Here is a 22,465-nt window from a genome sequence, read left to right on the forward strand (position 1 = left end):
GGCTGAAGCATGAGAATCACTTGAACCCAGGACACAGAGACTGTGGTGAGCTGAAAATGCACCACTGCACTACAGCCTGGGCGAAAGAGTAAGACTGTGTCTTTAAAACAAACAAACAAACAAACAAACAAAAAACACCATAAATTCTAAGTCTACAGATTTTGTTTCCAAGGGAGTCACTAAGCTTCCTTCTTCCAAAACACTGAGAATTGTCATTCCAGGGAGTAAGAAAAAAGCAAAACAAAACATCTACAACACACTCAACTCTGTACCATTATCTTGTCTCTGAAAATAATGACAGCAGGATCGTAGGCATGAGCCAAGAACCCTCCCCTCCACTTGTCTCCTTATTGAGATAGCCTCATACTATTCCCTTGGTTGGGAGAGCTGGGGAGTGAAGCATTTCTAGAAAGAGTAAAAGCAATTATACCCAGAGTAAATAAGACTTGGGAGTCTGAAATCATGCTATGCCCCAGATTTTACTCGGTGCACAGTAAGATACTCAGATTTGCAATTCCTCCTCATGTTCTGAGCCTGTCCAAGTGTGGGGTAATTCAGTTACATCCACTGCTTTCGTCAGTACACAGTTACAAAACTTTATTCGAATACAACATGAGAAACCAGGCCGCCATCACAAAATTCACATAGCAAAAATATACCTTTATTACTGTTAGGAGGAACAAAGGCCATGATTCTCCAGTGGTAAAAAAGAATTTTTCATGGTCAAGAGACCATTTAAACCAGAACTAAAGAAACTCTTTACTCATGTGAATTATAAGAAATATTAAAAGCCACTATGTGCTAGGCTCTCTGTCAGGGGCTAGAATATAAATGAACCTTGGTGCCTGCTCACAAGACGTTTACAATCAATTAGGGAAACCAAAAGTAAATACATTTAAGGTTGTACAGTGTTCTAGGATTTAAATTGTGTGTCCATGGTGCAAAGAGAGTGGATGGAGCCATCCGGGTAGAGGGTCAGGAAGCCTTCTTCAGACAGAAGATGGCCTTTGCCATGAGGGCTGTCCAACAGACACATGGTGTGGGACAGGCACTCAGGCAGAAGCAAGAATGGGAGCAAAGACACAGTGATAGAAATTTGCCTGGCTAGTTAGGCCTACCATCATTTATATAGGCAAAGGCTACTATGGCGGGGGGAGGGGGGATGGAAAGAGGGAAAGGGGAGTTGGTAGCAAGAGATAAAAGTCACAGAGATAGGCTGTGGGCCAGGTATGGTCCCTGAAGCACTCGGAACTCTGGTTAGCAAGATCATCCTAGCAACTGGCACGGAATATGGGTTTGAAGGTTCCAGACATTAGCAAGGAAGCCACTAAGATAATATTGTGACAATATAGATGAATGAATTGGAAGGAATAAGAATGCTTAAGGAGTTAGAATATAATGTGATATCTACATGGGTCTGAGCTCAGCCACCCAGATCTCACTGCCTACTGCATACGTCCTCCTAGACAGATGTCCTACATGCGTGTAAGAGTCTGGATGGTCCAAATGCCTGCCCCTGCACAGACCTGCACTATCAATTTCCTTAATGACGCCACTGTCTACTCCCACTCAAGGCAGAAACCTCCCTCTTCCTTGGAGAAGGTCAAGTTGATTTTAGTTCCAAAGTAACTCATTCAAACTGTTCCATTTCATTGCCACTCCCACTCCCCTAGTTCAAGTTATCTCCATTTCTCTTTTATTTTTACCCACATTTTATTTTTGCCTCTGGTCTTGATTTCTCACATTGGTTTTCTAGTGGGACAGTGATCTGTCTAAACTTCATTTTCATCTTGATTTAAAACACTTCAGAAATTCTTCACTGCCTTTAGGTCCAACAGACCTCTTCGGATGGCTTAAGACATCCCCACTGCACTAGCACATTCGCCTCACAAGCCATGTCCCATTTGCCAGTCCCTGCCTTGGCCATCCTATACTAGTGTGGCTCCCCGAACAAAGCATGCACCGTTATACCTTTGCCCTCGTGGTTCCCTCCACATGAGGTAGTACTCTCCATCTCTTCCCTTCACCGGCTTAACTAGCACTATTCAACAGCTCTGAGCCTAGATTCCACTTCCTCCAGGAAGCTTTCCTGACCTGACCCCCACATCTGTGTTGCTGACTTTCCTCTGTGTTCCCAGCATACTCAATCAAGACACATGCCAAGTGACTTGGAAACTGCCTGGTATTTGTCTCTTCACCCCACACCCCACCACCACCTCTACTTTTGATCTCTAGACAGTGAACTCCTCAATGTCAGGACCCATGAGCAACTTGTTTTCTTGAGGAATCCCCATCCTTTGGCTCATGGCTGGGCATCTGATGGTTACTCAGGAAATGTGCAGCCTGAGGGACTGAGACAAGCAAAGGTCCAGAGACAGAGTCGTGGGGGTCCTGTGCATTTGATGGGCAGGCGGAGAAGAAACCTGCCAGAGAGATTAAGAGCAACTGTCAGCAACAGAGCCAAGACAGATCACGGGCTGCTGCGCAAGAGAGGCCTGGTCACTAGAGTGTGTCAGGTGTCAAGGGCAAGGTCAGTGAGACAAAGGATGAGGAAAGTGCTCTGCATTTGGCAAGACAGCTTCCAGAAAGCAATGGAGAAGTGTCTTGGAGCAGGATGCTGCAAAGTGAGTGGCAGGCAAGATTAACCCAGGGCAAAAAACAACTTGGGAACACACGGCTAGAAAGTGGGTGAGGGACCATGATACCCGGGAATGACAAGGGCAACGAGGGAATATTTGTGCATATATACATGTGTGTTTGTGTGTGTGAGTTACAATTATTTAAAATCTCAACTATAAAACTGACTGGCAAAGAGAATGAAAAGTGAGGCAATATTCAGGTACAGAATAAGCATTTATCAAATGAAAGATATAAATAATAAATGAAAAACTGCATTCATAGAGAAGATATACATCCTCAAAACAGATTTTTATCAAAATGTAAACTGAAAAGATTGAGCCCATCTTAATGTTTCAGAAAAGACCACTGAGCTCATAAATCAAAATTTAATTAGCTGTCCAGATTACTATTTCCACTACCTATAGCACTACTGCCATATCATGGAGATATCTATTTTCAAAGTCACCCTAAAATTTCCTTGCGGAGATCTTCAGACTTTATATATGCTCTACTAACCCCACGCGTTCACATAAACAGCCTTAGCTCTCTATCTAGTAAATGCCCCAAAGTCAAATGGGACACAGAAAAAAATTAGGGAAAGGACACTTCTGAGAAACCAATAAAGTCATCTGAGATACAGGAAAGTCTAACCAATAAAGAAAAGTGCATGTGGACCAAAAGCCACACTTTTCTTTACAAATAGATTTTTTCTTTTAAGTCCTTATCAAATATAAAGTTTTGTCAGGCTGCCATGGTATTCATTTCACTTACAATGTTTAAAGAACACATTGAGGAAAACAGGCTTAAAACATTAAATTACTTTCCATGAGACATATGCTTCTTATGCAATTAACAATACATTCAGCATCAATAAACTCCAATTTTAGAAACACTCATCCATGAACATTAATCAGTTAACGGTAAATTCAATTTCTGCTTAGCTTCTACTTTTCACACTCAACTCTCCAAGGCTATACTACATGGTAGCTCAAAAATATTAATTTACTTACTACAAAAGCAGATTACATTCTTAGAAACCATCTGTGCAACAAATATATTTGCATGTAAGTCAAATCAAAGTTTTATGGAAAAACAATTTTCTTATGTGGGACTGTATTTCTGACCAAACACTTGATCCCAAACCTTTCAGAGAAATGACAATAAAATTATCCGTATAATCAGATTGCAAATAATATTTCAGAATAGGTCAAAGTTTCCCAAACTGCATATATATAGAACAATACACAGATTTACAATATATTGCCTACAGAGAACTCAGTGATCCGGCATGGCCTTATTCAAGGAGGTCACTGCTGGGTGGTACAGTTTTTCACTGTACAGACGGTCCCAGAGATTACAGATTTTGGCCAGTAGCACACCACTAGGCACAGTGACAACCGAAGAAACATGCCCACACATTGCCAAATGCTCTCTGGGGGAATAATTACTGTCCCAACTAAAAACCATCAAGTCTCTCTGGTTTACAGAGGAAACTTGAGCCCAGACCAAAGGAACTGCCCACACTGACATCACTGGATGATGATAGTGCCAGGACTCCAACCCAGGTCTCCAGGGAGCCAGTGCCACAGAGAATCCAACAGAGAATGTGAGATTAATGGACATGCTCTTATTATATTTTAAGTTCAGCCTTACTCTTCCTGCTTTAGGTGACTTGTTCATCAAATACTTTCTAAGCTTACATCTAGTCATCATTTTAACCACTCACCAATTCCCCTGCCCCATTTATTCATATCCTTCCCTGATCTCAATCTTGGATCTACCTCATCTTGACTGAGTCTGGGTTCTTCTCCCTGAGGACAGGGGAGAGGTGTCAGCACAAATCCAGGGCTCCAGCCGAGTAGCCCTGATAGATGAGCATTCTCTGCCACTGTCACCTTAGGCTCCCTTCATTCATACTCAGTTTTCTCCATGCCAGCACTGCCCAGTCAGCAGGTGGCATCTTCCATTTCACAGAGAAAATAGAGTCCCCCATTTCCTTCTGCTCCACCCACAAATTAATCTACCTTTGTGACTGAAATTTGACTAGTCTGACGTGAAATGTAAGAAGGCATTTCTCTGCCTTCCCCATCTCTCCCATTTTTCTTTGTTTCTGTTTATCTTATTGTTCCTCCAGCATCAGGCTAAACAGCCACTGAATTTGGAGTCATGCAGGTTTTTGGTAGGTAGTTCATTTTTGTTCCTTGTTATTTAAGAGTTTTTGTCATAATTCAATATTGGACTATATGAAATGGTTTTCCAGTATCTACTGTATTTTTTAACGCCATCAAAAGAAAATAATTAAAAGTTAAAATCCCCATTTCAGTCCCGATTGATCTCAATTCTGCTTTTTTTTTTTTTTTAGTTTACTAAGAAAGCCAGAAAATATGGGATCACTCATCTAAAGCTAATCCCTCCGTATTTGTGCGTTTGAAATTAACATTGAGTAGGAAACACAATATCTGAAAAGGGCCTTCATACTTACCCGGATGTAGGCATCTTGGTGGTGCTTGGCAAAGTACAGCATGTTGTCCAGAGCCAACATCCCAGGTGGAGTCTGCGTGAAGTCCATGGCAGGGTTGACATGATTCTGTGAGTACAACAAAATGCATGATAAGGTGAATTCTTCAGCAGATTTCGCCAACCACCAGAGATCCAATTTCCCTCCTCAAGAGTGAAGTGCTACAAGGCAAGCTCCAAATAATCAAACATGATGACATTTTCTATCTCCATGTAAACCTACTGAGGTGGATGCAGCAACTTCTTTCTACTGCTCCTCAGGATAGCAAAACCAGATTTATACCTGGGATTAGGAAACCGAGCTAAAGATTCAAATATGGGATTATTCTTAGACATGTGACATTGTGAGAAAAAGAAAATGATGCAAAAATTATTTCTGGTAGCTGCACTAAAAAGAAACCAACAGCATTTGGGTAGAAAAAGCTGGGATAAAGCCATACCTCTGGTATTTAATTCGGAAGCCTATTCACACCTTGACTAGGCATCCTTATGTGGGAGGTTAAATACAGCCGCATGCATTGATGGACTTTGTGAACTGTCTAGGTTTACACAGTCCACAGGCCTCTGAGCACAGACACCGGATAAAGTTCAGATATCCACAGTGTCCTGACATCTGTCTGCTCTCAGGAAGTCTGCGAACCTTCCTCTCTGGTCTTTAGGGTCACCACACATAGCACACAGAACCCCAAAGATGAAATAATAGTTGCAGATATGCAGAACTCAAACACCTCAGCAAATGAAAAACAATCCAATTTAAAAGTGGGCAAAAGACATGATTAGACATTTTTCAAAAGAAGACACACAAATGGCCAACAAGTATAAAATGCTCAACATCAGTAATCATTGGAGAAATGCAAATGAAAACAACAATGAGATACCATCTCACACCAGTCAGAATGGTTATTAGGTAAAGACAAAGAATAACAGATGGCAAGAAAAGGGAAAAAAGAAAATGCTTATATACTGTTGATGGGAATGTAAATTAGTACAACCTCTATGGAAAACACTATGGAGATTTCTCAAGAACTAAAAATAGAACTACCATTCAATCCAGCAATTCCACTACTGGGTATCTACACAAAGGAAAAGAAATCATTGGCTGGGCACAGTGGCTCACGCCTGTAGTCCACTTTGGGAGGCTGAGGCGGGTGGATCATGAGGTCAGGAGTTTGAGACCCGCCTGGCCAACATGGTGAAACCCCTAAAGATACAACAAATTAGGTAGGCGTGGTGGCGCGGGCCTGTAATCCCAGCTACTCAAGAGGTAGAGGCAGGAGAACTGCTTGAACCTGGGAGGCGGAGGTTGCAGTGAGTCCAGATTGCACCATTGCACTCCAGCCTGGGCAACAGGGCAAGACTCCGTCAGAAAGAAAGAAAGAAAGAAAGAGAGAGAGAGAGAGAGAGAGAGAGAGAGAGAGAGAGAGAGAGAGAGAGGGAGAGAGAGATCATTATACCAAAAATCACCTGCACTCTTATGTTTATTGTAGTACTATTCACAATAGCAAAGATATAGAATGCACCCATGTGTCCACCAACGGATGACTGGATCAAGAAAATGTGGTACATATACATAATGGGATACTATTCAGTCATAAAAGAAGAATGAAATCGTACCTTTTGTAGCAACATGAATAGAACTGGAAGCCATTATTTTAAGTGAAATAACTCAGAAACAGAAAGTCAAATGTCACATATTCTCACATAGAAGTGGGAGCTAAATGATGTGCACACGTGGGCATAGAGTATGGAATGATAGACAATGCAAACTCAGAAGGCTGGGAATTGGTGGGATGATGAGAAATTGCTTACTGAATACAATGCACTATGTAGGTGATGGGTACACTAAAAGCCCTGACCTCCCCACTAGGCAGTATATCTATGTAACAAAAGTACACTTGTACCCCATAAATTTACCCAAATAAAAAATAGTTACAAATATGCCTAAGAGGAGAAGGCCTGGCTGATCTGAACTCTCCATATACTTGAGATCACCCAGCAAAAACACCACAAGACTCTTACTAAGATTAGCAACTTACCTCACCATTAATTACTGAAAACAATGACCAAGAACTATTCTGAAAATGCAGATCTGCCATTTTTTCCAAGAGGGTGGATAGGAGGCAGGACTAGCTGCAGCTTCCACTTGGAAGGATAGAACAGCACGTGGAGACTTCTTACATCATGAACTTTTGTTCCAAGAACTCACAGGAACATACCAAGAAAGCTGAGATAATTCACAGATGCTTTGAAGGAACTGGATCACCACTGCAGGCTCCCTGGGAGGCAACCAGCACACTAAACAAAAACACAACCAAGGACCCACACCACTTCACTCCCCTACTAACTCCACTGAAGCAGGTGCAGTTATCCATGGTTGCAAGATCTGAAGACCGATCATATCACAGGACTCTTTGCAGACACGTGCCAGTACCAGCACAGAGCTGGGTAGCTCTGTTGGGTGGCTAGACCTAGAAGAGCAAAAACAATCACTACAGTTTGGCTCTTAGGAAGCCACATTCTTAGGAGAAGGGGGAGAACACCACATCAAGGGAGCACTCTGTAAGACGAAAGAATGTGAACAGTAGTCCTTGAGTCCCAGATCTTCCCTGTGACTTAGTCTACCCAAATGAGAGGGAACCAGAAAAACAATTCTGGTAATACGACAAAACAAGCTTCTTTAATACTGCAAAAGATTATACCAGCTCACCAGCAATGGATCCAAACCAAGACAAAATATCCAAATTGCCAGAGTAAGAATTCAGAAAGTGGATTATTAAGTTACTCAAAGAGGCAGCAGAGAAGGGTGGAGTCCAATTTAAAGAAATAAAAAACAGGATACAGGATACAGGAAAGAAAAATTCTTCAGTGAAATAGATAGCATAAATAGAAAACAATCACAACTTCTGGAAACCAAGGACACAGTTAGAGAAATGCAAAATTCACTGGAAAGTAACAGCAATAGAATTGAACGAGCAGAATAAAGAACATCAAAGCCCAAAGACAAGGCTTTCGAATTAACCTAATCCGTCAAAGACAAAGAAAAAATAATTTAAAAAATGAACAAAGCCTCCAAGAAGTATGGCACTATGTTAAACATCCAAACCTAAGAATAATTGGTGTTCCTAAGGAAAAAGAGAAACCTAAAAGTTTGGAAAACATATTTGTGGCAGTAATTGAGGAAAACTTTCCTGGCCTTGCTAGAAACCTACACATCCAAATACAAGAAGCTCAAAGAACACCTGGGAAACTCATCACAAAAATATTATCACCTAGGTACATAGTTAACAGGTTATCTAAAGTTAAGACAAAAGAAAATCTTAAGAGCTATGAGGCAAAAGCATCAGGTAACCTATAATGGAAAACCTTCAAATTAACAGATTTCTCAGCAGAAAACTTACAAGCTACAAGAGACTGAGGTCCTATTTTTAGCCTCCTTCAACAAAATAATTATAAGCCAAGAATTTTGTATCCAGTGAAACTAAGCTTCATAAGTGAAGGAAAGATACAGTCCTTTCCAAACAAACAAATGCTGAGAGAATTCGCCACTACCAAACCAGCACTATAAGAACTGCTAAAAGGAGCTCTAAATCTTGAAACAAATCCTCGAAAAAACAAACAAAGTAGAACCTCCTTAAAGCATCTATCTCAGAAGACCTTAAAGCATAAATCTCACAATACATATATATTGTGTATATAACAATAACACAATGAAGAAAAACACGAAGTATTCAGGCAACTAATAGCACAATGAATAGAATAGTACCTCACATCTCAATACTAACACTGAATGTAAATGGCCTCAATGCTTCACTGAAAAGATACAGAATGGCAGAAGGGATAAGAATTCATGAACCAAGTTTCTGCTGCCTTAAAGAGACTCACCTAACACATAAGAACTCACATAAATTTAAGTTAAAGGGGTAGAAAAAGATATTCCATGAAAATGGACAACAAAAGCAAGCAGGAGTAGCTATTCTTATATCAGACAAAACAAACTTTTAAAGCAACAGCAGTTAAAAAAGACAAAGAAGGATATTATATAATGTTAAAAGGACCAGTCCAACAGGGAAATATCACAATACTAAATATATGTGCATCTAACACTGGATCTCCCAAATTTATAAAACCATTACTACTAGACCTAAGAAATGATATAGACGGCAACACAATAATAATGGGGGACTTTAAAACTCACTGACAGCACTAGAAAGGTCATCAAGACAGAACGTCAACAAAGAAACAATGGACTTAAACTATACCCTACAACAAACAGACTTAATGGGTATTTACAGACCCTTCTACCCAATAACTGCAGAACACACATTCTATTCATCAGCACACGGAATGCTCTCCAAGACAGATCATTTGATAGGCCACAAAACAAGTCTCAGTAAATTTTTTTTTTTTTTTTTTTTTTTTTTGAGGCAGAGTCTCACCCTGTCACCAGGTTAGAGTGCAGTGGCGCAATCTCACTCACTGCAACCTCCACCTCCCAGGTTCAAGCAATTCTCCTGCCTCAGCCTCCCGAGTAGCTGGGATTACAGTCGCATGCCACCACGCCCGGCTACTTTTTGTATTTTTAGTAGAGACGGGGTTTTGCCATGTTGACCAGGCTGTTTTGAACTTCTGACCTCGGGTGATCCGCCCACCTCGGCCTCCAAAAGTGCTGGGATTACAGGCATGAGCCACTGTGCCCGGCCCAAGTCTCAGTAAATTTAAGAAAACTGAAATTATATCAAGTGCTCTCTCAGACCACAGTGGAATAAAATTGGAAATCAACCCCAACAGGAATCCACAAAACCATGCAAACACATGGAAATTAAATAACCTGCTCCTGAATGATCACTGGGTCAACAGGGAAATCAAGATGGAAATTAAAAAATTATTTGAACTGAATGATAATAGTGACACAACCATCAAAACCTCTGGGATACAGCAATGGTGGTGCTAAGAGGAAAGCTCATAGGATTAAATGCCTACATCAAAAGTCTGAAAGAGCACACACAGACAATCTAAGGTCACACCTCATGGACCTGGAGAAACAAGACCAATCCAAACCCAAACCCAGCAGAAGAAAAGAAATAATGAAGATCAGAGCAGAACTAAATGAAATTGAAACAAACAACAACAACAACAAAATACAAAACATAACTGAAACAAAATGCTGGTTCTTTGAAAAGATAAAAAAAAAGACTGTTAGTGAGATTAACCAAAACAGAAGAGAGAAGATCCAAATAAGCTAAATTGGAAACAAAACAGGAGATATTACAACTGATTCTAGAGAAATATAAAAGATTATTCAAGGCTTCTATGAACACCTTGATGCATATAAACCAGAAAACCTAGAAGAGATGGATAAATTCCTGGAAATATGCACCTTTTCTAGATTAAACCAGGAAGATATAGAATCTCCAAGCAGACCAATAACAGGCAGTGAGTTTGAAATGGTAATAAAGAAAATTTCCAACACAAAAAAGTCCAGGACCAGATGGATTCACAGCTGAATTCTATCAGATATTCAAGTAAGAATTGGTACCAATCTATTGACACTATTCCAAAAGATAGAGAAAGAGGGATTCCTCCCTTAATCATTCTATGAAGCCAGTATCACCTTAATACCAAAAGCCAGGGAAGGACATCATAAAAAAAGAAAACTATAGACCAATATCCCTAATGAACACAGATCCAGAAATCCTCAATAAAATACTCGTGAACCAAATCCAATAGCATATCAAAAAGATAATTCACCATGATCAAGTGGGTTTCATACCAGGGATGTTGGGATGGTTTAACATATGTAAGTCAATAAATGTGACACACCACATAAATAGAATCAAAAACGAAATCATATGATCCTCTCAATAGATGATCATCTCAATAGATGCAGAAAAAGCATTTGACAGAATTCAACACCGCTTTACGATTAAAACCCTCAGCAAAATCTGTATAGAAGGGATATACCTTAAGGAAATAAAAGCCATTTATGACAAACTCACAGTCAACATTATATTGAATGGGGAAAAGGTGAAAGCATTCCCCCTGAGAACTAGGACAAGATAACAATGCCCACTTTCACCACTATTCAACATAGTACTGGAAGTCCTAGACAGAGCAGTCAGACAAGAGAAATACACTATAGAAAACAGTGTAGAGGTTCTTCAAAGAACTAAAAAAGTAGGTCCACTGTTGATCCAGCAATCCCAATAATAGGTATCTACCCAGAGGTAAAGAAGTCATTATATGAAAAAGATACTTGCACACGCATGCATACAGCAGTACAATTTGCAGTTGCGAAAATATGGAACCAGCCCAAATGCCCATCAATCAATGAGTGCATAAAGAAAATGTGGCATATTTATATACACCATAGAATATTACTCAGCCGTAAAATAAAATGAAATAGTGGCATTCACAGCAGCCACTGTGCAGCATAGGTCAGCCAACACAGGAGGGGAGCCAAATGTAAAAGAGAAACACATGATATTTAGTTCAGACCTATTTCTAGTGTTGCTATATGAGTTTCAAAAATAAATACCTAAAAAAGGAAATCTAGTGGAAAAAAATTAGTATCTCTAAATCTAATTCTAACAACTCCCCAAAGCTATGTTAATGAAGCTGATGGAGGAGAAGATCCCATGGCTCAAGAGTTATCAGTCTTCTTTGAATTTTGCACCCAATATGTCCTTCAAACCTCCTTTCATCAATCACACCCCTCTGCAGGCATTCATTTTCTATTTTCAAAAAATCCTTATAGTTGAAAAACAATGTAATTGAGTTTTAGGGTTCCTTTAAAGAACTATATGACTAATTAGCAAATAATCTCAATAAAAGAATGCCTGCTATGCACCAGGCATTGTGCAAAGTGTCTTGCACATGGTGTTCTTAATCCTCACAAAACTCCCACTAGGTAGATACTGTCATTACCCCCTGAAGGAAACCAAAGCACTGACAATTGGGTAGCTTGCCCAATGTTTCAGAGCCAGTTATGTGGCAAACCCAGACTGTGAACTCAGAGCATGGGCTTTTAACCAGGTTGATCAACAACCTAACATTGCTGGGAATCTCACAAAGAAATCCAATGCAGGTTCTCCTCAATCAACGTTATTCTGTCTGGCAGAGTGGGCCTGAGATCCATCTTTTTATTTATTTTTTATTTTTATTTTTTTTGCAACCAAATCATGCTCTGTCACCCAAGCTTGAGTGCAGTGGTGGAATCTTGGCTCACTGCAACTTTTGCCTCCCAGGTTCAAGCGATTCTCTTGCCTCAGCTTCCTGAGTAGCTGGGATTACAGGCACCCGCCACCACGCCCGGCTAATTTTTGTATTTTTGGTAAAGACGAGGTTTCACCATGCTGGCCAGGCTGATTTCGAACTCCTGACCTCAAGTGATCTGCCAGCCTTGGCCTCCCAAAGTGCTAGGATTACAGGAGTAAGCCACTACAGCTGGTGGATTTGTTTTTTTTTTTTTTTTTTTTTTTTTGAGATGTAGTCTCATTCTATCATCCAGGCTGGAGTGCAATGGCATGATCTGGGCTCACTGCAGCCTCTGCCCCCCCGGGTTCTAGCAACTGTCCTGTCTCAGCCTCCCAAGTAGCTGGGATTTACAGGCATGTGTCACCACGCCTGGTTAAGTTTTGTATTTTTAGTAGAGACAGGGTTTCCTCATGTTGGCCAGGCTGGTCTCAAACTGCTGACCTCAGGTAATCCACCCGCCTCAGCCTCCCAAAGTGCTGGGATTACAGGCGTGAGCCACCACTACTGGCCTATCTTTTTAATAAAAGTTGTAATTTCTCCACCCCCTCAGACATTATAACAGACCCATGTCTCTCTCGTGTTCAATAAACCACATCCCTACTTGTCTATAGCAAATAGGCTCTTACTGAACAAAAGCCAATTAGAAAATTGCCTTTGATTTTCAATGACTTACCCTAAATTATGGAGCATCACTACATTTTAGATAAAAATAAAAAATATTTTGGGGTAGAGAGTGAACTATGTTCTCATTCTCTCTCTCTCACTCCAGGTATCATTTTCTCAGCTTTATTTTTTTGGGGTTTCAATAGCCAGTGAAATAATTTTACAACCACAAATTTTAATAACAGGAAAAGGAAAAGAATTTCACGCCAAAACATTTAAAAGCTTTTTGTACTGTGACAAAAATACTGAGATCCCACCAAGGCCAGCAACTCCCCCACTCCTTTCTTATTTATGAGATGCTCTGGATACAAATTTATTTTCTTTTCTTGTTCCATGTTATTTTTTTTCCACCTGTCTTGAAATGGAAGCTGCAGGAGCTTTGATAAATGGCTTGAAATTTTCCCTTGTTTTACTGCAAAGCCTGTGTACCTCTGGCACATTCTTCTGAAATGCCATTTGTTAGTTCCTATTGAAATGCTGCTCTGTGAATCACAGCAGACAGCTCTCAGCCCCTAGAGAAAAGGGAGATGGCTGCTTCCCTTTCCAAAACACCAGAGTTTTTTACTTTGGGAAAGTAGTACCAACCAGCTGAAGATATTATGAGTTATTTTGTAGTGAGCACCCAAGGTGCCGTTTGGGTATCTAATCTGAGTATCTAGTTCCTGGAAATCAGTTTCTTTTCTGTTGCCTGCCTGTCAGTTTTTCAGCCAAATGATTTCAATCACACATCCAAGGGAAGGTATAAGCTCTAAGACAGAAAATCTCTAAACCTATTCTGTGCCCACACACCATGGCCACTGGAGAGCTAGAGTAAACCTTAAATATAATCTAGGCTGGTCCTCTTATTTTATAGACAAAAAAACTGAGCTCCTGGTGGAGAGTAGCAGTGCTTTAACTTGAGCAGGCATCTAAATTTCTTGGAGGACTTGTTAAAGCACTGATTGCTGGCCCCACCCCGAGTCTGATCCAGTAGGCATGGGGTAAGGCCCAAGAACTGCATCTTTAATAAATCGCCAGGTAATACAGCTGTTGCTAGTTGAGGACTCTTTGAGACCCACTGGTAGAGAGGATGGTTCATCTCAAATGACACAGGTAATATCAGGAGATCTAGAATCCAGACCCACCATTCCTCAAATCCCCATGCAGCTTCTATATTATACCATGCTTTAATCCACTGGTTCCCAGGGGCGCATGCATTTTAAATATACTTGCTGTTCCTTGTCTCTGTGCTCAGGACTCTCGTCAATAAAACAAACCCCCTTATTCAGAAACAGGAATTATAATTTAGAAGCTTCTCACTCCAATGGCTCAACTTTCTCACTAAAATAATATGTATTAGCACCTCCACAGGGAAGTAGCAAACTGTCATCAGTCAATATTTCTACTCTTGAATACTTCCTGGCTTGGAAAACAGTACTGGTACTAGCCTGAATGATTTTTAAATGATACGTGTTTTTCAATTACCAGTGCCATGCTAGTCCTTTATTAGTGTGGATAATAAAGAGATGATGATGATAATGCTTGCCAGATGGCATATCATGGGGAAAGCCTTTGAGGACTTAGGAGTTAATATTTGTGTTATATGAGTGCCTACATTTGCTGAACAAATATAGCATTAAAAGCAACCTTTAAAACAAGTCACATTGAGTGAATATTCATTTAATCTATGAAAAGCTCTATTTGAGGCTATTTCTTGAGCTGGTGGTTCAAGGTCACGTTCTCTAAGGGGAAGAGAGGTCATCTAGGACCTCTGTCAAATGATACATGCCTCCCTCTCCTCACCTCTTCACCCAGGAGAAATGAGTATGTGGGTGTTTCAATAAGCTCCTGAGAACAGCAGTTCTCTGTCTTAGATGCACCTGAAAATCCCCGGGGTAGCTTTAAAAAAAATTGCTGGTGTCCAGGTTCTAGTCCAAATCAGCTCAATGAGAAGCTCTGTGGTTGGGAGCCAGATGGTTGGATTTTTAAAGCTCCCCAGAACATTGATTCCAGTGTCCTTCCAAGGTTGAGAACCACTTTCCAAATCATTCTCAAGAACATCAGAATCTCCTAGAGGGCCTGTGACACCCTAGGTTGCTGGGCCCCACCTCCAGAGCTTCTGATTCAGTAGGTCTGGAGTGGAGCCAAGAATTTGCATTCATACAAGTTCCTAGGTGCTGCCGATGGCTTCTGGACCATACTATAAGAACCACTGCTCCAAAGCCACATTAACCAAATGCAAGCGCATGTTAGGGAGCTATTCATAGCAGCCCATGGAGCTGGTGCCCTTAACTTCCCCTGTACCAGGTGTTGGATTGGGCAGTGACTCTTAGTGAAATGACTGCTTTAGATGGGACATACATTCTCTGAGTTGACATGGGCCCCACCACTCTCTCGTCACCTGGTTGCTTACACATTTGTATAATGAGGTTGTTGAAGGCCTCTGACTTTGTAACCCCCAACATGGACCAGTGTCCCAAAGATCCTTACAAGTAGCCTCTAGGAATCTTCAGATTCTGCTGTTGATCCCTCTCCATATGTAATAGGAATCTATTAATAAGAATCAATAGATTGGATGAAAACAGGGAAGACAGTCTATCAACACTGACCTAAGAGGGAGACATGGTGAATACCCTGAGAGCAGAAAAATAACTGCGACAAGGTGTTGGCACTGATACTGATGGGCTTCACACCCGGCACTCCAAATGCAAAATTCCAATTATCTTCCTGACCACCCATCAAAACAAGTGACGAGGTGCCTGTTATGATTCTCATCCTATGGATGAGGTCAGAACTTGCAACTTGGGAAAGACAATGGGGTTCAAAAGGTCTTTGGTGACTAGGAATACGGGGTCCATTAGCAAGAGGAAATTTAATCAGAGAAATATAAAGTCCCTTAGAAAAGATTTTTAGAAATTCAAGCACATGTGTACAGATTAAGGGAAATCTGGCTCATGAATAATTCATGAGATCCCAGCTCCTCATCATTTCTTTAAGGTGAGGCACAAAGTTGCCTCCTGAAAGAAACACCTAGGAAGATGCTAGGGATCTAGGCCAATAGATTCTAAGCCCCCTGGATTCCCCAGTGTACCTCCCTCTCTGATGTACATCCTCTTCTCTTTGCCTGGCCTCCTTAACACTTCCGCTCATCTCTCTCATTCCGTTCACCCACTTGCTACCTCCTGGCCCCAACCTTGGCTCTGCTTCTCTGGGCTGGGCAACTCCACAACTGTACCCCTGGTGTGATACCCCAGGTTCAACGAAGCTCTAAGACCACCTCCAAGTGTCACTAAGGGAATCTCCTCCCTGAAAATGTTCTGAAACCAAGCAGAGTCCATGACTGTTCAAATTATCAACTAAGAACTGAAGTTGGCAGCAAGTCCAAGAGGAGTCAAGTTCATGTGGCAACCAGAAGGCTCTGCCGTGTTGGGTTTTATTAATAGGAGCACAACAAGAACATAAAAGTTTCCACTGGACTGGGCCCTGCCCAGTCACATCTGGACATGATGCACAATCTGGGGGTCACAACGTAACCCAGTTCCTGACACATAAGAAATTGTGCACACGAGTGGCCGGAAAGAAGCAGAAATGTCAGAACAGAGAAGCATGTCAGAAAAGTTGGAAAAGAAAAAAAAAAACTAGTTAGTTAGCCCAGGGAAAATTAGAAAGGTGTGTGAGGTATGGTGATTAACTGAGATGGAAGTTGTAGGTTGGACTAACACTGTCTTCAGGCATCTGAAAGGGTACTGACAGTATTCTGTGCCACTACACAAACAGGAATAGCAGAAAAGATTTTGTCCTGAGCAATACTGTGGTCAGGGTGGGATGTGCAGCAGGGACACTGTCTAGGGAAGGGAAAGGCAAATAACCACTAGATGGCTTGCAACCCTGAGCTCCTTCTTCTCATCACACAATTTTGGATGTCCACTACTATGCAAGGCACTGTGCAAGACAGAAACTATACATTTCATCCAAAGATGAGTTTAAAACAAAATTAGTACCTGCCTTCGAGGAACTTCTATTTCAGAAGTGAGTTATTAAAAGCCTTAATAATACAGCAAGACACACACACTCATAAATTATGCAGGCACAAACAATGAAAGATCATACACCAAAGATTCTGGATTTAAGGCAAACTTTCCTAGTTAAAAAATAATACTCTTTTACATTTACTCTTAGAAAAGGCCATGTACTGCCAGGTATGTAAATTCATGAAAATCTAAATTGACTCTCACGTCATTATTTTGAAGAAGCAGAACTGAGACTTCCTGAATGAAAGAAAACACTGGAGCATATTTTATTTGGTATGTTGATTCAACAGTCAATACAAAGAATTACCATAAAAACTCAATTAAAAGATGCTTTGGGGATAAATTTCCTTTAAAAATTAAGCTGGTTATGATTTTTTAAAAAGTCTTTATGAATAATGAAATAGTGCTGTCAAGGTTTATAAAGATATCTGCAACTTTTCTACTCAGCTGAGCACACGGGGAATTTGGAACAATCCAGATATCATGGCTCATTCTAGCAATAGTGCCCTATTCTTTCTTTCCTTACCTCCCAGCTCCTCCTTGTATCACTCCTTTTAGGAACCCCTTTCTCCCACCTCTTGTCACTTTAAAACAAGGGATAAATACATGTCATGTACAGTGGGCATCTCTGTCTCCCCTTTTCATTCATCCCCAGGGAGAGCACAGGCTATGATGTCCAACAAAGAACACAGCACATGTGCAAACAGCACTCCTGGGCCTTGATAATCCGTCATGAAGCCCATTCTCCTTGAGCCCAGCACAGCTCTCCAGGCAGCCTCTGGTGAGGAACCACCACCAGCATGGGAGGGGAAACCTCTCTGCCATGGTGAAGCAAGGAGCTGATCAAGCTGCAGCTGCTACAAATGGACTCCCAGGAAGTCAAAGAGATGCAGAGATTTCTCCAGAGCCTAGAACTGTCTGGCCCTAGCATAGGGCTGCAGCACAGTTAGTAACTGCAAAAGCAGGGGAGGGATAAAAATCTTTCTCCCTGAAGATGTTCTTCAGTGCTTTATTTACAATAGCAGAAGGATGTAGATGGTGACGATGGTGGTAACAACAGCTGTGACCGTGGGGGTAGGAGCTAACACATACATAGCAGTCACTAATGCCAAGTACTGCTCTAAGCCAGGGGTTAGCCAACTACAGCCCAGGGGCCAAATGGTTTTTGTACAGTTGAGAGTCTAAAATATTTTTTCTTTTATGTTTTTAAATAGCTCTTTTTAATCAAAAGACAAAAAAATCTGCGATATGAAAATGACATGAAATTCTAATTTCAGCATCCACAACAAAAGTCATATTGGAACTCAGTCATACTTATTGATTTGCATATTGTCTGTGGCTGCTTTCACACCAGGGAGCTGAGACATCTAGAAGCTGTGACAGAGCCTTGCATATGGCTCACAAAACTTAAAATATTTACTACCTGGCCCTTTATAGGAAACATTTGCAGACTCTTATTCTAAGTGTTTGATCCTCCCAGCGACCCATGAATTAATCAGAAAATCAGTCTTTGTCCAGAGTTAAAAACTCCTTAATCAAAAGTTCAATATCTTAACAAAGAAATGCTAATATTTTGCTCCCTGAACAACACAGTGGCCCCTTTGTAAATGTTTAATGTTTTGCTCCCCTCGATAAATACTGTAATGATTTTATAGACTCCCAAATGTTTCACTCAACAAATTCTCTGTCCTGCAAACGTTATGTTGAAAGGAATGTTTTCAGGAACCTTAGCTCATGGCTAGAAGGTTCCCATTCCCCTGCCAGCTAGTGTCACAGTGACTCAATGCCCAACCTCTGTGTCTTAGGGCCCCTTCTCCTCTTTTGTTTAAAGGCAAACCTCAAATAGGGCCTTTGGTATATATTCAGACATAAAAGACAACATCTAATTTTGACATGCTAGGGATCTGAGCCATGGCTGGTAACACAGCTTACATCCCTTCAATGTACTTCTTATAAATGGCAACATCTGGAGACTTTGGTTTCTTTTCTGCAACAGGTTATGCATAATTCTTCTTTTTTTTTTTTCTTTAACAGGCTACATACAACTCTTACACCAATTTTAAAGTTTAACAGACAGAGACAAAGAGAGATTAAGCATCTTGCGCACATTCACACACTCAGCGTGTTGATATTTGAACCAAACCATCCAGAGTCCATGTACTTTACTACACTAAAAGGAAAATTTGTTAACTACATGATGGACAATCGACTTTAGGGAACACTATGCAACATTTATGTGCAGAGAGTATTTACTTAGGATGAATGAAAAGGGTTGGGATATAAAATGCAGCCAGTTGTATTTTGTATACAATCTCTATAGTAGCATATAGTCCTGGTCAATGTATATTTTATATAGAATATTTTCTATATATTCTTATTATATAAAGTATACATGGATCAGCAGTATCATAATTACGTATTTTTTGAATGCATTAAAATCTGGAAGGAAATTTGCCAAAGTCGCAGTAATAATGATTTGCACTGGTGGGAAGATGGGTATTTTTTTTTTTATCTGTCCATATCTTTCTAACTTTTTCTAATAAAGATGTATTGATTTTCACTTATATTTGACTAGGGGTGTGTCCACTCTTCTCTAACAAGGAAATAAATTCATTTTGCAGGAGAACATGAGAAACAGTTTGGCTTCTCATCCTGGACCCTGCTCAAGTACTCACTGAAGCACCTCCCTGCAGGTCAGCACCCAGCTGTGGAAGAGGAATTCACGCTGGGCAAAAAGGCTCCTGCCCACCTGCTCAAGTCAGTCCTCTGCGGTCAGGGCAAGCGGCCTGCATTCTGCCCACAGCATTTCAAACAGTGTGGGGAAACTCGAGTGTGGATACAAGAGGCCAGGAAGAGGATCTGTCTGATTTGAATCCTCAGAGTCAGGGGCAATCTCAGGGCCTGAGGTCTCTCAGGCTTGGGCCTCTCCAGGGTGTTTGCCTAATTTTCCTTTCCTGCCAGGGAATAGCCCTCTGAGCTTTAAAGGATCCCCATCCTTTATTGTGATCCTGGAAGCCTGCACCTCCTGGAGCCTGACTGTTCACACCACACTTCACATTTTGTCAGGGGAATTCTAGGAGACGGCTTCAGCACAGGTGAATCAATTCATCATCAACTGGGCAATTAGGCTGGCCCCAGGTGGTCCCCTGTAAACCTTGAGAACTGGGTAATAGAATCCCCATGGGGCCTCCTAGCTCCCAAGCCTTCCCACCTGTAAATATTCAGGGAAAACATATTGGGTTGAACCACTGAAGTGACAATATCTGGCCATTTTTGAACTACAAAAATGTAATGTTAATCATATGATTCAACCTAATAGCTAAACAGATGTAATTGGCCCCCGTGATCCTGAAAGTTTCTGAAAGGAGATGGTTTTCTGGAGAACATATTGGAAATAATTCCAGCAGGAGTCAACCGGAGCTGAGGATGAAAAGACAAGAGAGATGGACGTAATTCTGGTTTAAAAATCAGTGTTGAAATTAAAATTTTAAATTAACTTTTTTCAAATGCATCGTGTGACACCCCCACGATAAAGCCAGCAAATACCAAGGAGAAATTTTCCACTCTCTTTCTCTATTAAGGGTCAGAAGCAGCAGATATACGGTGACTTCTGCTTTAGTTTTATTTTAGCCCATGGAAATCTGCCCACCTGCCAACAGAGCAACTGTGCCTTTCCCAGCCCTGAGAACAAGCTTTTGAGAATGAGGATTTGAGTCCATCGCCAACCAGAGAAGTAATAACCTTGAGGGAGGAGGAGAGTATTGGAAATGTTAGGTAAATAGCATGTGAATGCCACATTGCCCCTAACCTTAGCAAACAGATTAGATGGAGTCAAAAACTACTATGTTAAAAAACAAAAAATAAAGCTTTGGTGTCCTTGTGAACCTCATACAGTCATGGTTCCTGGTACAGTCTGACGTGACCTTGGATATCAGAGGAAGCTGTGCCTGAAATCTGGATGGCAGCAGGTGGCCATCCTCCTGCAAACCCACAGAAGAGGTAGGGAAGGCCTGGCACATGAACGCTGCCCTGAGCTGCCAGGGCTGTGTGGGAGTGGTCTTCATTTGAAGTTGGGTGCAGAGAAAGTGACTTTGTCTGAGAAGACCTGGGTGAGAGGTTTGGATCTCCCAGGTATGTTCTGGCACCTTGAGCAAGGCTCTCTCTTTGTAAAAACATTTTGCTGTTTGGGCTTTTTTTTTTTTTTTTTTTTTTTTTTGATGTTTTTCAAATCTCAACAGTAACAGCCACTTAGTACATAGAATGTACCAAGTGTGATCCCGTTTGTGTACAGAAATGATCAAATATACCTATGTGTGCATGTGTGCGGAGGAGTGTGTGCGTGCATGTGCACATGTATACACATGATCATAAAAGCATTTAGAAATGTCGGGAAGCATACACTGAGATGGTTAACACACAGCACTGGAAAGAAGGGAGGCTGCAAACAAGACAGGGAGCATCATTTAGTGAAGTTAAGGAGAAAAGGCTATGGTTCAAAAAAGAAAAAAATGAAAGGAACAGAATTTTGTGATACAAACTTCTATGTAAATATATTAGAAAGCACCAGATTGTTCATCTACTTAGATGTGAGCATGTCCATGATGAATTGAGAAATAAAAAAGCAAGTTTTTGTATAATGTGTATAAGCTGGTTGTGTTGGGGCAAAACCCAAACGAATGGTAGTTCTCTGCATATGTCTCCAAGCAGTATCTGCCGGAGTGGACACCTATAAGGGACACATGTGGGGAAGGATCTACCAGGCTCCTCAGAGAAGTAGTGAGGGGCAGGAAAAGCTGGAATCAATTTCTGAAAGTCTATTTTTTGATAGTAATTATACTAACCTCAACCTCCCCCAACAAGTGGACACTTCAGGAATTATACTTCACAGAAAAATGACTTGAAGAATAGACATATGGGTTACTTCCAAGATGGCCAAATAGGAGCAGCTCCGGTCTACAGCTCCCAGTGATACTGATGCAGAATACAGGTGATTTCTACATTTCCAACTGAGGTACCTGGTTCATCTCATTGGGACTGATTGGACAGTGGGTGCAACCTATGGAGGGCAAGCCAAAGCAGGGTGGGGCATCACCTCATCCAGGAAGCACAAGGGGTCCAGGGATTTCCCTTTCCTAGCCAAGGGAAGCTGTGAGTGACCCTACCTGGAGGAACGGTACACTCCTGTCAAAATACTGGGCTTTTCCTATGGTCTTCGTAATCGGCAGACCAGGAGATTCCCTCCCGTGCCTGGCTCGGTGGGTCCCACACCCACAAAGCCTTGGGCTGCTAGCGCAGTAGTCTGAGATCAACCTGGGTTGCTGGAGGTTGGCAGGGGGATGGGCATCTGCCACTGCTGAGGCTTGAGTAGGTGGTTCTATGCTCACAGTGTAAACAAAGCTGCA

The 22,465-nt window shown here is 41.2% G+C and overlaps 1 protein-coding gene across 3 annotated transcripts in view; it reads right to left on the bottom strand.

Moving 5' to 3' along the window:
• ELMO1 (engulfment and cell motility 1) overlaps positions 1-22,465 on the bottom strand; it is a 578,893-nt gene that overhangs the window by 262,973 nt on the left and 293,455 nt on the right. For all 3 annotated transcript variants that reach the window (XM_030931898.1, XM_010356685.2, XM_030931899.1), the window contains exon 14: positions 5,102-5,206. In XM_030931898.1, coding sequence (XP_030787758.1) covers positions 5,102-5,206 — 105 coding nt within the window. The remainder of the gene's footprint in view (positions 1-5,101; positions 5,207-22,465) is intronic.

The sequence above is a fragment of the Rhinopithecus roxellana genome, chromosome 6 (genome assembly GCF_007565055.1).
Source record: "Rhinopithecus roxellana isolate Shanxi Qingling chromosome 6, ASM756505v1, whole genome shotgun sequence".
Classification (NCBI taxonomy): domain Eukaryota; kingdom Metazoa; phylum Chordata; class Mammalia; order Primates; family Cercopithecidae; genus Rhinopithecus; species Rhinopithecus roxellana.